Source organism: Ambystoma mexicanum, chromosome 1q (assembly GCF_040938575.1).
Source record: "Ambystoma mexicanum isolate Mex_15411 chromosome 1q, UKY_AmexF1_1, whole genome shotgun sequence".
Lineage (NCBI taxonomy): Eukaryota > Metazoa > Chordata > Amphibia > Caudata > Ambystomatidae > Ambystoma > Ambystoma mexicanum.
Window position 1 is genome coordinate 905,496,879 of NC_090922.1, and position 14,967 is coordinate 905,511,845.

The 14,967-nt window shown below is 44.2% G+C and overlaps 1 protein-coding gene across 4 annotated transcripts in view; it reads right to left on the reverse strand.

The window, feature by feature from the left end:
• Nucleotides 1–6,335: 6,335 nt before the first annotated feature.
• FRRS1 (ferric chelate reductase 1) overlaps nt 6,336–14,967 on the reverse strand; it is a 730,440-nt gene continuing 721,808 nt past the window's right edge. For 2 of the 4 annotated variants that reach the window (XM_069641539.1, XM_069641540.1), the window contains exon 16: nt 6,336–9,577. In XM_069641539.1, coding sequence (XP_069497640.1) covers nt 9,485–9,577 — 93 coding nt within the window. In that variant the 3' untranslated portion in view covers nt 6,336–9,484. The remainder of the gene's footprint in view (nt 9,578–14,967) is intronic. The other 2 variants (XM_069641538.1, XM_069641541.1) reach the window with 2 other exon arrangements.

The window sequence follows — 14,967 nt, forward strand, 5'->3', positions numbered from 1 at the left end:
ATTACTGAGAAAGACAGATCAGAAACGAAACTGATACTGACTTTTTCTATACCGAGGATTCCAGGCCTGACGACGGGGAATATTCATGAGCATGTGAATCCATGCCCGACCCCATGCTGGCGAAGATAATGGTGGGATAAAAGCATATCTAGATAGTACAGCACACTTGGGTAATAACATGTGGTATCAGCACATGAAAAAGGTGGGAGAGAAAACATCTAAGGAGAGTTGCTAAGTTTGTTCCCAGATACCTTATGCTATGGGAACCTCTAAAATATTAATTGCCACAAAAGTATCAGTGAAAAGAGGGCATTGCCTGACGCATCTCGCACTGTGCATGAAAAGAGGACAGTTCCAAGCTGAACAGCGTCCATAGTGTGGATGAATAAATCGACAAATCAAAGAGAAGATAATTATATGCAAGACTTAAAGACAAGAGAGAAGCCAGAAACAAGGCATCTAGTAGTAAGATATGAACAGCCTGGAATTAATGGAGCAGGAATCAAGACGGAAGAAAACAAGACTCTGCAACACAAAGATAAAGATGGCAAGGAAATACGTGAATGTTGGGAGAGATGCCAACTACAAATCAAAGGAACAGTGCTTACTAACAAAGGATGGGTTGATGGACTAGTGTGAAAAGCAGCAGCATTAACCGAACAATGGGAAGTAGTTGTGAAAAATGCAGAAAACTAATGCAAGGATCAATGGCCAAAGATTGCAGAATTGTTGACATGGGTCGACGATAAAGGAGGACCATTGCAGATATTGCCCCTATAGAGTGCGTCCTTATGTTTCAGGAATATTGAAATAAGGAAAGTTGGAGAGAATCACCAGTGAGGCCAAATTCTTGACGTACCAGGTTTGAAGAAAGGATCAGCAGTCCTGATGGATCAATATTGGGCTTGTGGGTCCAGGGCCTACATGAAGCTGCTCAAGGACTGCGGGGGTATATGTTCCTTAGTGCTGATCTATGTTCCAGTGCTAGTGATTCGACAGAGTGACCTTAACATTGGCGAATTTCCAAAAGTGGATGCCCATTTGAGAAGGAGAAGAGCACTTGAATTTCTCAATCGAACAAAGAGGGAGAACTATTTCTCAGCAAAATCAATAGAAGACTTTGATGCTATTCCATATAAGCACAGGTTGTTTAGCTAGACTGCTGCAACATTCACGACTATCTTTATGCCAGGGATACAGACGGTGGCCAATGCGAAGTGGTTGCAAAACACTTGCTGGGAGCTCCTGCAAATGATCAACACCACGATAAAGGGATTTAATGATATCAAGGAAGAGTTGAGAGCCATACGACTGATGACTCTACACAACAGATATGTCCTTGATATGATCACAGCAATAGTTGGAGGAGTTTGGGCCAAAATCGGGCTATCATTTTGCACATTTATACCTTCTAACGATTGCTAGAATGGGACCTTAACAGAGGCCATGACGTTGCTGACAAAACTGCACAACCAGATGGAAGATGAGACAGAGCACATTGCAGATGAGTTGGTTTGAGTCTTCTCATGGGTTCCACAATGGGTGGAGAACACCTTTAGGTTTCTTGCAGCAGTATTAGTGATGATCATGTTTGGATTCTGTGTAATCAAAATAAATACACAGTGCAAGAAGACAACAAAAAAGTCAGTAGGAATGAAGATAATGATCAATGTTGAATCAGGGTTTGGACCCAAGGAGTAGACAGATCAAGATATCAGAAAATCTATAGAGGCCAGCATCTTAGCACCTGAGGGAACAGTTCTTGTATCCAAAGAACCACAAAAAGTATGTGGGATGATGGGTCTATTGTACTCCGAATGGACAGCGCAGCTACATGACCTGGAGTGTAGATGAAAATGTAAAATCAACAGGATCCCTGAAGGGAGTAGGGAAGATTTGGACCCCGAAGAAGCAGTTCAAGAGAAGAAATCAAAATGTGGAGATCAATGAAGGTGTGGTCGATGAATCAACCAGAGGAGTGTTGGGGAGGTAGGGGGAGTATAGAGGAGCAGCCGAATGCCTCTGCAGGAAGTCCCGCCCCCTCCTTCCTATATGCTGGAAGCCAAAAATCGAGCCATGCATGACACTAGTGGTTGTTCCTATTCCGGAGAGTCTTTGAGAAAAGGTACCCACTAAGAAAACCCCATCTGATGTATCCCCGAAGAGATGACAATCTCTTTGAAGAAACCCCCGAAGGAATATTAAGATGAGAGGAAAAGAAGTTGGTGACGTCACGAGAGATGAGTGGCTGAAGAAGAGGATGTATGGACCTTATAGAATCTGATGACGAAGTAAGGAATTGAGTAAACTTTCATATGCAAAGTGATGATTACATGTGTGAGAAGAACTGCAGAAAATACAAGCCATTTTATAGCTATACAGATGCAGCAATGCAAGTAGACTACGTGATCATAGAAGCTAGCTATACATAGTGAATACACTGCAGGCGGTGCTGCCATTATATAGAATCTGGACTTCAGTGTCACAACTTTAGTAAGCTGAAAGCCCATGGAGAAGATGGCTGAAAATGTTGTTGCAGCTAGAAAGCAGCTGGAATTGTGGAAAGATTGAGAGAGGCTGTCAGGACTGGTGTCAAAGGCTGAGCAGACAAGAACTGGTTATCTATCTTTGAAGCACAGTGAAAGTGAGAAGTTGAGTCTCCCCTTGTTAAGGTGCAAAGAAAGAACACCATGTGTGCCAAGTTTTATTCATTTAAGACAATTAAATGCTAGGAAATGGGCAGATTTGCAGTCTCCTGTCACGTGGACTATGGCTAGAAATAGAAATTGGGCTTGCAGCTCTAGATTTAAGCGCATGATCACACTCCCATGTATTCTCAGGAGCAAGGATACTTTGAAAGGTCAAGTTCAAAAGGGATCTGAATGGCAAAAGGCATGAGTGATGAGATGTTGGGCTAATTGGGTTGGGCGACATGGTCAAAGTCCACCCACTGACACCTGTGGTACCAGTTTACATGCTGTTGGTGAGCCGAATGTTCCAGAAGGGCAACCAATTATAGGAGGCCATATAACGAAGAGCCTTATAGTTTGATAGCCAATGATGAGCTTTGTGTCAAATAATTGTTGAAGATGACTTGCACTAGTGGTGGGCATGAGTTGTCCACCTGACTGTAGAGACTCGATCACAACCCGATCCCTTTTAGAAAGTATACTTTCTTGTTTGCCACATAATATGGCGTCACATATAATGGATTTTTGCTATATAGATGTTGTAATTTTTTATGAAATTAGTTGAGCTGAATTAAATGATGCTGTGCGGTGTCAGTTGATGTCTGTTGTAACTCCCAGCTTTAGACAATTGATAATAAAACAGCACAAAAAGACTTTGCCTTCTTCCTGAGTTGGTTTGACCATTTGGTGTAAGATTTACTCTGCATCCCATCCACTGCACGATATGCTACTGATTTAAGGGCCATAAGCTCAAGTCTGCTAGGGCTCCATTACACTTTATGGTGGTGTCTACAAAGCCACGACAGCTAAAAAAGGAGTTTTCAACCTTGACAGCCTAAGAACCTGTGGTGGGTAAACTTTAGCAGGAGGGTCATAATTTCTTCAGCCTGGAAAGGATCCAGGGAGAGGCAATCCTACACACAGAGATCTCATAGGGCAACTGGGGGGTGGGTGCATAGTCTTGCCCCAGTAGGTCTAGGATGACTTAGGGCAAAAGTGGGGAAGTACATGATTTTTCTACAGTAGGTGAATATCCACACAGCAACTGATTCCTGAAGAACGACCATTTTCTGGAACATCTATTAAAGCTAAGTAACTGGACCACTTAAAACAAGTTGTGAACAAATTAAACTATGCTTCCTGGGTGTGGACACTAGAGGGATAGCACATTGGACAAATGACGATACGTTCTCTTAGCATAGGCCCCTTCACTGACTTGTGAACAGAGGATAGCACAGGGGCAACGCGCTGGTCTTGGAAGCAAGACCACGCAGAGCAACAGAGGTTGGAATCCCAGATCCGCGCTTAGAAACCAAACTCAGGAATGGTATAAATTGTGCTATAAAAACAAATAAATATTATTTCCCCATCCAGATAGTTTTATCTCGGAATCACCTTTGTGTTTAATCACCAACTCGTACAGATATTTTTCAACTCCTACCTGCAAGACGACGAAAAAAAGGTGATTAACTGTATTGATGGGTTCTCTCCTCTCTTTCCACCTCTTTACACCAACATAACATCATTCCCACTGTAAAACTAGCATTAAACAACTTCCAAAAAGTAAATGAGAACTTTTCTTAGGGATTATTTTTACAAGGTTAATTAATGCATGTTAATCAATCCTTTCTTAGTGCATATTGCAACTGTTAAACACCATTGAATCAACAGCTCCTGGGGTTTAATGGTGTATGTATGCAAAAATACGACATTACCCTAGAGTTTTCAAAATCATCAAGTACATAGTACAGCAAAAACCTACAAAATACAAAAATGTAAACTCAACAAAAAAATAACAGTACAAAGGTGTTGGGATTTCTGCTAGCAACCTAGTTGGAACCTACATATTTTAACTTTAGTTCATGGCATTAGAAGTCCTTCCTAGGTCGAGTAGGTTCTAGGTCGTGTCGCTACATTTTGGTGTAAAGAGATGCAAACTCCATCAGGACCAAAATTACATTCAAAATGTGCTCCCTAGAGGGAAAATAATCAAATATAGGTAACTGTCTTTGCTATGCCAATATATTGACAGGATATAGCCATAAAACTGTGTGCCATAAAGTAATTTACTAGAGGTAACCCCAACTCCTCTGTCAGAGGTTGTAGTAGCAATCAAAATATTATTAGATAGAAGCCATCATGGTTTATGGCTACAGAGAATAATTTGATTTCTGATGAACTAAAGAATAGATAAGGAGTTTTTGCTAGTTATAAGAATTACAAAATAACTTAAGGACATACCTTTAGAATATTCTGTCACCTAATCAATTAATGAGTGGGTATTCTGAATTAACTCATTGGGAAGTACAACATGTAATCAATTCTGCAAAAAGATATCATTTCTATTATACAAAAATAGTGCCAAGAAATTATTATGCGCAGTTGCCAAAAGTGAAGATAAACTGGGGAGTGAAAGTCAAGCTCACCCTAGTCTGAATAATATTGAAGCAAGTGTGGGAAAAACGGTCATTACCGATAGCTGGCTTTAAAATGACGCAATATCGTCACCATGGAAAATGCAATTAAGTTACTGCATGCACCAGCAGAGTGTAAACATTGCGGCCCTAATTATGGAGGTATAGTTTAATGGATAAATACAATCCTAGTTAATGACAAGGTGATCTATTCAAAGCATAAAACAAGCAGTTTAAATGGAATTAAAATTTAAGTAGGTAACAAATAAGGTCAAAGTCCATGGTGACACTTGCTGTAAAAACATAATAAAATAAGAAATTAAAGAAAGTAAAAAATTACTAGTATGCGAAGGGTATATTATAAGTATGCATACTGAATCACCTTAAGAGTAATAGAACGTAATCCATATATTTTACTTAGGAAGTAATTAAACATAATTTATATATTCCCAGGGTTACACAGTGTGATGCCATTCGATGTATACATGGTTGTTCACATAGACGTTTCCTTTCAATACCTGCTACATTGTCAAGTGAATCCACAAGGATATGTATGTTGAGACTCAACATAGTACCTCACGAGTGGTACCTCGAGGTGTTTGCATTTAATTTAATTTCCAGCTCTTGGCAATAAAATTAATCTGCATTATGAGATCTTAATATTCATGTCATTTTATTGGTATATATCGTATTACCAAAACTAAGGGCGTGAGGTCAATGACCCAAAAAAAAAGTGTAGATGTAATATCCTCTTTTCTACCCACTACAATGAAAGGTGAAAATTATGTTTGCTTCTACCAGCTCCTAAAATGGGTTTAGAAATGTAAAGTGCAGATATTCTGCTACAGTGAATCAAAGTGCTCAACATTGCTAGCATCTACGGTGTGTTCATCATCACAAGTCGTTCTGGAGAACTTTTTAAGCCTGACAATAGAGCTTAAGCAAATTCAGAGCTATTGCACCTCTCTCAAAAGCAGCCTGCTACTCTGAGGCATTATCAGGCTTTTTATTTGTGAGATAGCATAGTGCACTGCAAGTCTGTCTGGTGATCTCTCTCCCAGACAGAAGGAGGCAGTCAAATGCAAAACATTGGCCGTCCACTGTCACACAACACAAACATTAAAAAACAACAACAGCTGCCTTTCTCAATACTTGTTTCAGGAATCACTGGCATTCATATTTAGTGGTAAGAAATTAAGGCATTGTGACAATTCAAAAACGCAAACAAAGGTTTAATGCTATTTTCAACTGAGGTTTATTTTATTGTGAAATAATCCAGAAATAAAAACACTAAATACACTTTTTAAAAAGGCACATTTTTCATTATTCCAAGATGTAACATTTATTCAAGTAGTGAGACGGACATAAATAATCCCTTATTGACAACGGTTTATATATCAAAGCTTGATTTCTAATAACATACAAATTACTCTAAATGAATAAAACACAAGAACACACATTTGAATACTTCCCTTTTGAGAGAGAAATCACCTATGGAGAGTAGCAGTGTAAGTTTGGAAAACAATTGAACAGTAAGAGAATTCTCAGCAAATTATTTTTCAAAATCGGTATGCATGATGGTAAACCTTTTTCTGTAAATTAATATAGTACAGTAGAGAAATAACCTCCGACCATCTCCAAACAGGAGATTGTTGGGAAACTGATGCGACATTTTGAAATTCAGCACCTGGATCAGGAATGTGTTTGACAGGAACAGACGTACGTACACCTATGTCTGCTCGTCATTTATGTGCAAGACAGAATAACTGCATCATCTCTTCACATGAAACGATGCTCGACAGTCTCACAATGGAGTCCTGAACAATTGAGAATTAAAAGCAATGCCAATAACAGCCAACCAGTCCAAGTTTTACCTGCAATAATGCTATCAGTATCCTCGTGTAATGTGTTTTGGAAGGAGGGATTATCAAAACTAATTTTATGAGCAGCACATCAACTTCAAAAAGAATTAGAAACCTATAATTTCTAGCACAACGATGCCAAGACATTATACATTTAAGAGCAAGTCGCTGCACTGAACTCCTCGCGCTTCTGCTCAATTAGTGATGATGTCATCCTAATGAAATGGAACATTTTTATTCTAATGTTACCTTATGAATTGAGGCACTGTTGGCAACTTAAGTCTTATGGTTGGCTTCTCCTTGCCCACCTGTACCTACCCTACCCTGAACGGTGTCCTTCTACCAAAGGCAGGAACAGAGTCTCCACTGACATGGCAGCACCAACCTCTGGACATACACAACACCCCACCTCAACATAGTTCTTTTGGAATGCACAGAATAATTCTGGGGTAAGGCCACTAGTGAACACGATGCACAACAGAATAGGAAAGATATTAAAAACTAAACATTCATAAAAACAAAGTAAGTCCCTGAGCCGAAGTAAAAACGGTATAGCTAAAAGGTGGAGCAAGTTTTGAAGACATTTCTGAAAGCGATGCCCAATGAGGAATTTGGTTACAAATTCCTCAGATTTGGCAAAATACCCACTGTTCTGAAATGCTCAAAATGTTGACATTCGATGTTTTGAATGGCAAAAGAAAAACTAGTTATTTCAAGGCATTATGTGTGTTTGAACATTTGCTTAGTTAATGCATTATATTTTATTATGCCACCGAAGCAAGCCATGTTCACTAGCTGTGGAATTTCTGATGAAGTAAAGTATGGTACGGGTAAAAAAAAAAAGAGAAAAAAAATCACAATCAAGTCATGGATTCAATAAGCAATTTACATTAATACAAGATAGTATAAAAACCACTACATTTTTTGGGTGCGTTTCCTTTATTTTGTCGAATGGTGAGATATATTGCACATATCAAAAGCAAGCTCAATGCGGCGCCAACTCATGGTAGAACCAGGTCAATGATTAAAAGCAGCCACATAGTAATCCGGTCTGCATCTACCATTCTGGGGCGCTGCTGTGCATATCTTCTTTTTGCAACCGTGCCCTTTAAGTGTATCATGGACCGATGACGACGGTCTAGTCTACCAGGAGATACTTTACAGAGCTTTGCAAAACGTTCAGCTGTTTCAATACTAACACAATGTGTGACACGTTCCATGATATTTACACACCAGCCCTGAGCAGAACATGCAATTTTTCTGCATTCACGTGATAAAGGTAATCATTGCGTGTTCAACTAAGTACAATGAACCAGAAATCCATTTCTCAGATACAATAGTCAGTTCAGTAAATCGGTTCTTTAAAAATCTTTTTGGAACAAAAGAAAATGAAAAGAATGTAGCCGTTTGAGGTGAAGTTGCTTTTGCAGGTCAGACTTGGGAGGAGCACACAATGTCAATCTATTTGGCCACAGAAACTTGTATTACTCATCTAGTTCTGCTTTTATTAAATGCATTCTGGTAATTGTAGTTTTGATTCCACATATTATGAATGCACTTCAGAATGCAAACAAAAATAACACGACCTGACGAGCTATACTGGGAGAAAGATCTCTGCTCATGTAAAGTGGTTTCATATGAGGCTGTGTCATTGTCTTGCTGCGCGTAATGTAAATTTACATTTGCTTAATAACACATTGTAACTTCAAAAGAAACCTAAGATTGACGTCCGTAATAAAAATAAAAAAATGGAAATTAAAGTAGTCCCAAATGGTTTACCTTCTTCATGTCACTTCCACTTTCAGTAAAATGTAATCAAAACGTAATTAAAATCCTTTGTGTTTGCTCCCAGTCATCTACACAATCGGAATACTGACAGACCACTGTCGGATATCCTGAACACAATTTGCAAACACAAAGACCAAAGTACAAAGCACTAAAGGGTTCCGTTAACAAGAGGCATTTGTGGGATTTGGCAAAGTAATTTGGCGCCCAGGGAATACAAAAGTATCAATACATCCAGAAATCACCTTTTCAGTATAGGAGAGGGAATTAGACAGAAGATACTTTGTGCCCTTGAAAGTGAGGCTAGAATGCTTTGGTGGTAACGTATCTTATACTACAAACTAGAACTGGTTGCAGATTAGAAGCCATCAGATAACAGGGGCACCAAGGCAGGCCACGGGTCACGCTCAATGGGTCTGTAGAGGGAAAGAATACTTGGACCTTAGCCACAATCCTGGAATCCAGAGCTAAGTCCCTTAAGGGCTCGGGAAGCCTATGTTCCGGTCATCGAGGGCATACCTGCCAAGGAAACACAAATGCATGGGATTGTATTTGGTTACCTAGCACCCTGCCTGCTCGAGAATGCCCCCTTTTCACCCTCTGCTGGTGGAAAAAAGCTTTTGTCAAAATTCAAGAGTCCATTTGAGTCCAGGAAGACAGAAAAGTTCCAAAATCTTCTCAGGTCTGCGTCACTTTCTGGTTTACACTTGCACTTGAAATTCCTGGATGGCTTCTATATTTGGTAGACCGCTGCCAGAAAGGTGACCAGGAATGCTAGATTTCCACAAATGTAGATGGTCAGTACAACCTTCTTGAAGGTGTGGCCCTAGAAGAGAAATGCAGAGTTAATCATATTTTTCTGGACATAAAACAAACTTTAATTTTCAGACTTCATTAAAAAAAGATGAGGGCACTTCCGCAATTGAAGAGAAGAATGGGTAACTTACCTGTACTGCAGTTCTACAGTCAGGATCTTTCAACGTCTCAGACTTTGAATATGTGTCCTTCATATGCCTGGTGAATACTCTGCATTACAAAATGCCAAAGCAATGATAATAAACCTAGAAATAGCAGCACAACCACCTCATTGTGTTATTCTGTCCTGACCAATGAAGGCTCTAGACTATGCCCAGGGGCCAGCTCCATATTCAGGTTGAAGTCGTGTTGCAGCTTGTTTAGTTTGCTCAACGAGCCACACAGCATTGGATCTTTCATAGATCCAAATGACTGGATAGATTACAATGCAGTAAATCCATATGGGTAGGTAAGAAGACACCAAGAGTACCTTTATGAAGTAAGCTCCGAAATACAGACCGTCTCACGGTGGGCTAGGCACTCCCATCAACTTCCACATAATATTGCTTTGTAAAGCTGTGAAACGTTCTTCATGGTCCCGCCCAGTAGAGTTAGTGCAGCTGGACATCAACATGAAGCACCGTTATTATCCTGCCATTTGTATTATGTGCAGCTACTGAAACGTGGATGCTCCAGTTTGCTTTAGAATGGCTAAAGCCTACGCAGGAATTTGTTGAGAAATGCCCACATAGACAGGGACTTTCTGTGGAGGCCTGCTGAAAAGCAGAAGTTACGATTTACCAACATTGGATGTTCTGTCCATGTAAGAAGGAACTCCAACACTTTTCCTCAATCTCTTTGATGGAATGATCTTGGATTTTTCCTCATCAGTCTAGCAAATGAAAATGCATTGAGGAATGCGTTACAATTATTTATCAGCCAAACAAAACACGCTGAGCTCACACGTGGGAACTAGCTTTAAAGTCACAGTAGACAGCGGACAGTAATCTTTCTGGTAGGAGATGGTGATTACGAGTACTCCAATGGAGATGGCGGTTACAAGTACTCAGATGGATGCCCCCATAAAGACGGCTTTGGCTAAAGTAAACGTTTAACGAAGCAGTGTAGTACAGCAATTAAGGCATACATGCACTCTCGTAAACACAGTGCTTCATTTTGTGAACAGTTGAAACAAACTTGCCCCAGAACTTGGGCTGTGGTACACATCTTGACAATTCCCCGGGTTAGAAGTGTACGATGTACCCCAGGCATACTCAATTGGCTCAGAGAAAGGAAACGAAGGTCTAGAAACCATACCAGCCATGCCGAGTCTGGTGCTACCAGGATCATTATGCCACTAGAGGGTCGAAGCATAGAGGGGGGCTGTGGGAAACAAGGGAACTGTGGACTAGCATACATAAATATTTCACCAATACGGAATCTAATCCATTTCTCCGGCTGACTGAACGTTTGTACGAGACTTTAGAATGTCACAATCATTCGCCACAAAGACTCCCAAGCTCTGATGTCCTGCAACAGTCCTATATTAATTTCAACTGATGTTGGTCCCCTTCCCATATGTGGGAATTTGGGTAATCTAACTGAACCTATCAGCCATGTTTTCAGATGTAGCTGGCAAATACCATGTCAGTATATTGATATTGTACTTAATCCAATGTCCAGAGTACTGTTAGGGAAAGTTAAGGCTTTAGTTCACATTCTGATGCAAAACATCAATCTTGTGTTATTCAAGGTTCATTAAACAACCTCAGCACTATCCAGATGTACTCAACTCTAACATTGCCTAAATGGTACCCAACCGTAAATCAATGCATCTGTCTTCAGTAGTAAGGAACACGTTACTTACCTGTTACTGTTGTTCTCCAGCATGGGTCTCGCATGGATTCACATGCTCATGAATATTCCCCGTCGTCAGGCTGGGAATCCTCGGTAAAGAAAAAATCAGTATCAGTTTCGTTTCTGATCTGTCTTTCGTAGTAGTAACCAATCACTGATCTCTGCGTCATACTGACCACAGCCAATGACTGCCCTCTACCTAAGCCCCGCCTCTGGCAGCCATCTTCTGATTTGGTAGCACGTGAAGTGGCAATATGACCAAGTGAAGAGCCGCAGAGGGGTAGGCGGGAGGGTTCGCATGTGAATCCATGCCAGACCCATGCTGGAGAACAACAGTTACAGGTAAGTAACTTGTTCCTTCTCCAGCATGGGGTCTGGCATGGATTCACATGCTCATGAATAAATAGCAGTACACACATGCACAACCACAGGGGGTGGCAAAAGGCTCAACATTAAGCAATACAACAACTCAATATTAAGCATCTCTTACCTCCTCACCAGGCTAACCTTAAGCGAACAGGTTGCGCAGCACTGCTTGGCCGACCCAGGACTCCTCCCTGAAATCCCAATCGACGCAGTAGAATCTCGTGAAGGTGTGCGTCGACCTCCACGTAGCCGCCCTGCAGATGTCCAGCAGGGGCACACCAGATAAGAACGCCGTAGTAGCAGCGATCGCTCTGGTCGAATGGGCTCTCGGACGGCCTGGCAGTGGTCGGTTAGCCAACCGGTAGCAGTGCATGATGCAGCCGGAGAGCCATCTGGAAATAGAAGACTTCGAGAGAGCCTTCCCTTGATTCACAGGTCCAAAGTTCACGAACAACTGTGATGTCCTCCGGAAACTCTTTGTGCGGTCCACGTAGAACTTCAGCGCTCTAGCCACATCCAGCGAGTGCAAAGTCCTCTCGGCCGGCGACGAAGGAGACGGGAAGAAAACAGGTAACACCAGGGGCTCGTTAAGATGGAAGTCCGACGGCACCTTGGGCATAAAGGAGGGGTGCGTCCTAAGCACCACCCTCGAGGCATGGAAAGTCAAGTACGGTGCTTTGCAGGATAGGGCCTGGATCTCTCCCACTCGTCGTGCGGAGGTAATGGCCACCAGGAATGCAGTCTTCCACGACACAAACTTCATCGGTGCGGAGTGCATTGGCTCGAATGGGGGCCCCATGAGCCTGGTCAGCACCACGTTAAGTTCCCACGCCGGGGCCTTCACCGGCGGGAACGACCGGAACAGTCCTTTCATAAACTCTTTTACCAGTCGATGGGACCACAGGGACGTCCGTCCTGCGGTTCTGGTATATCTGGAGATCTCCGCCAGATGAATCTTAATGGAGGCATGGGCTAGCCCAGCCTTTGCCAGCGATAGCAGGTACGGCAGCACTTGAGGGGCCGTAATCCGTAGGGGGTTGATCTTCTGTGCTCGGCACCAGATAGAGAACCTCTTCCACTTATGACCGTAGCATTTGAGAGTCGAGGACGCCCTGGCCTTTACAAGAACCTCTCTGCAATCGGCCGGTATATCGTAGCCTCCAAACTCTAGCGCTGCAGGAGCCAAGCCTGCAGGTTCAGCGACGCCGGGTCGTGGTGGAAGATGGCGCCTCCTTCTCTGGAGAGAAGGTCCGCGTCCGCCGACAGCTTGATGGGAGGGGACGTTGACAAGTCCAGAAGGTCCGGGAACTAGATCTGCCTCGGCCACGCCGGTGCGACGGGGATCATCCTGCACCGGGACCTCCTGAGCAGGTTGATGGGTCGAAGCGGCAATGGAGGGAACGCATACAGGTATAGGGCGTCCCAGGGGAACGAGAACGCATCGCCCATGCTTCTCAGCTGGGGAAACCTGCTGGCGAACCTCTTGCACTTAGAGTTCGTCGCTTCTGCGAACAGGTCGATTTGGGGTTTGCCCCATCGTCGGAAGAGTTGATCCACCTGATCCTGGCGCAGTTCCCATTCGTGACACGCGCGCAGCTCCCTGCTGAGCGAGTCGGCGATGGTGTTTCTTTCTCCTGCCAGGTGGAAGGGAACCAAGAACATCCCCTGGGCGACCGCCCAGTGCCACAGATCCTGTGCCTCCTTCGATAGGGCTGGGGATCTGGTGCCTCTCTGCTTCCATATGTAAAACATTGTCGTGGTGTTGTCCATGAAGATCCGCACCACCTTGCCCTTGAGAGACGGGAGGAACGATTTGAGAGCCCAGAACACGGCTCGGAGTTCCAGGACATTGATGTGCAGGAGCCTCTCCTCCGGGAGCCAGAAGGCCTCTTGCGTGGAGATCTCCGGTGTGGGCACCCCAACCTTCCAGGGAGGCGTCGGTCGTCACCGTCTCCTGGTACGCCCGCATCTGAAAATCCTTGCCCGCCTTGAGGTGCGCTCGAACGCCCCACCACTGAATCGCCCGCCGGAACACCTCGTTGAGGCAGACCCTGTCTTCGAAGGTGCCCGTCGCCTGCATCCAACGGGCGTCGAGAAATTCTTGAAGAGGGCGCATCCGTAGTCTGCAGAGGCGCACCAGGTAGATGCAAGAGGACATCATCCCCAGGAGGGACTTAATGGACCTCACCCTGGCCACGTCCGTGGCTAGCAGGCGCTGCACTTTGCCTAGAATGGTCTTCGTCCGTTCTTCCGACGGTGCCGCCAGGCGCCTCACTGTATCGAGCTTCGCTCCCAGAAACAGGGCCACCTGCGATGGCACCAGGTGGGACTTTGGGTAGTTTATGGCGAATCCCAGGTCTGTGAGTAGCTGGACGGTCCTCGCAGTGTGTTCGACGGCGAGTTCCCTCGTCCTTGAGCGGATGAGCCAGTCGTCCAGGTAGGGGTAGACGTGAATCCCCTGCAGGCGCAGCTGCGCCGCCACAGGTGCTAGGCACTTGGTAAAGACCCTGAGGGCCGACTTCAATACGAACGGCAGTGCTCTGAATTGGTAGTGGCTTCCCTGGATGACGAACCTGAGGAACTTTCGGTGACTTTTGAGGATGGGAACGTGGAAGTATGCGTCCTCCAGGTCCAACGGCGATAGAAAGTCGCCTTCCTCCAGCTGTCTCAGTACGTGCTGGAGGGTGACCATCCTGAACTTTTGTGACCTGATGTATTTGTTCAAACGACGAAGGTCCAGGATGGGGCGCCAGCCGCCCGTCTTCTTCTTGACGAGGAAGTACCTTGAGTACACCCCAGAGCCCCTTCGGGACAAGCTCGATGCCGCCTTTCCTGAGCATCGCCCGTACTTCCAACAGCAGTTGCGGGACGTGATTTTCCTTCCTGGCCACAGGTGGAACGTGAGGGCACTTCTTCAGGAATTCCATAGAGTGTCCTCTTGCCAGGGTATCCAGCACCCAAAGGTCGGTGGAGATGGACTTCCACACGCCGATGAAATTCGTCAGCCGGCCTCCCACCAGGGTGCTTCGGTGGGGGCCCGAGACCACGGCCGGTTCAGTCCTGCTTGGAGGTGGTGGCCTTGCCGCCCTGGCCACCTTGCCGACGATGGCGAGGCGCTCCCTGCTTACCGCGACCCCTGTAGGCCTCCTGAGACGAGGAGCATGCCGCCTGGCGGTAGGACGACGAGCCACCGCTGGA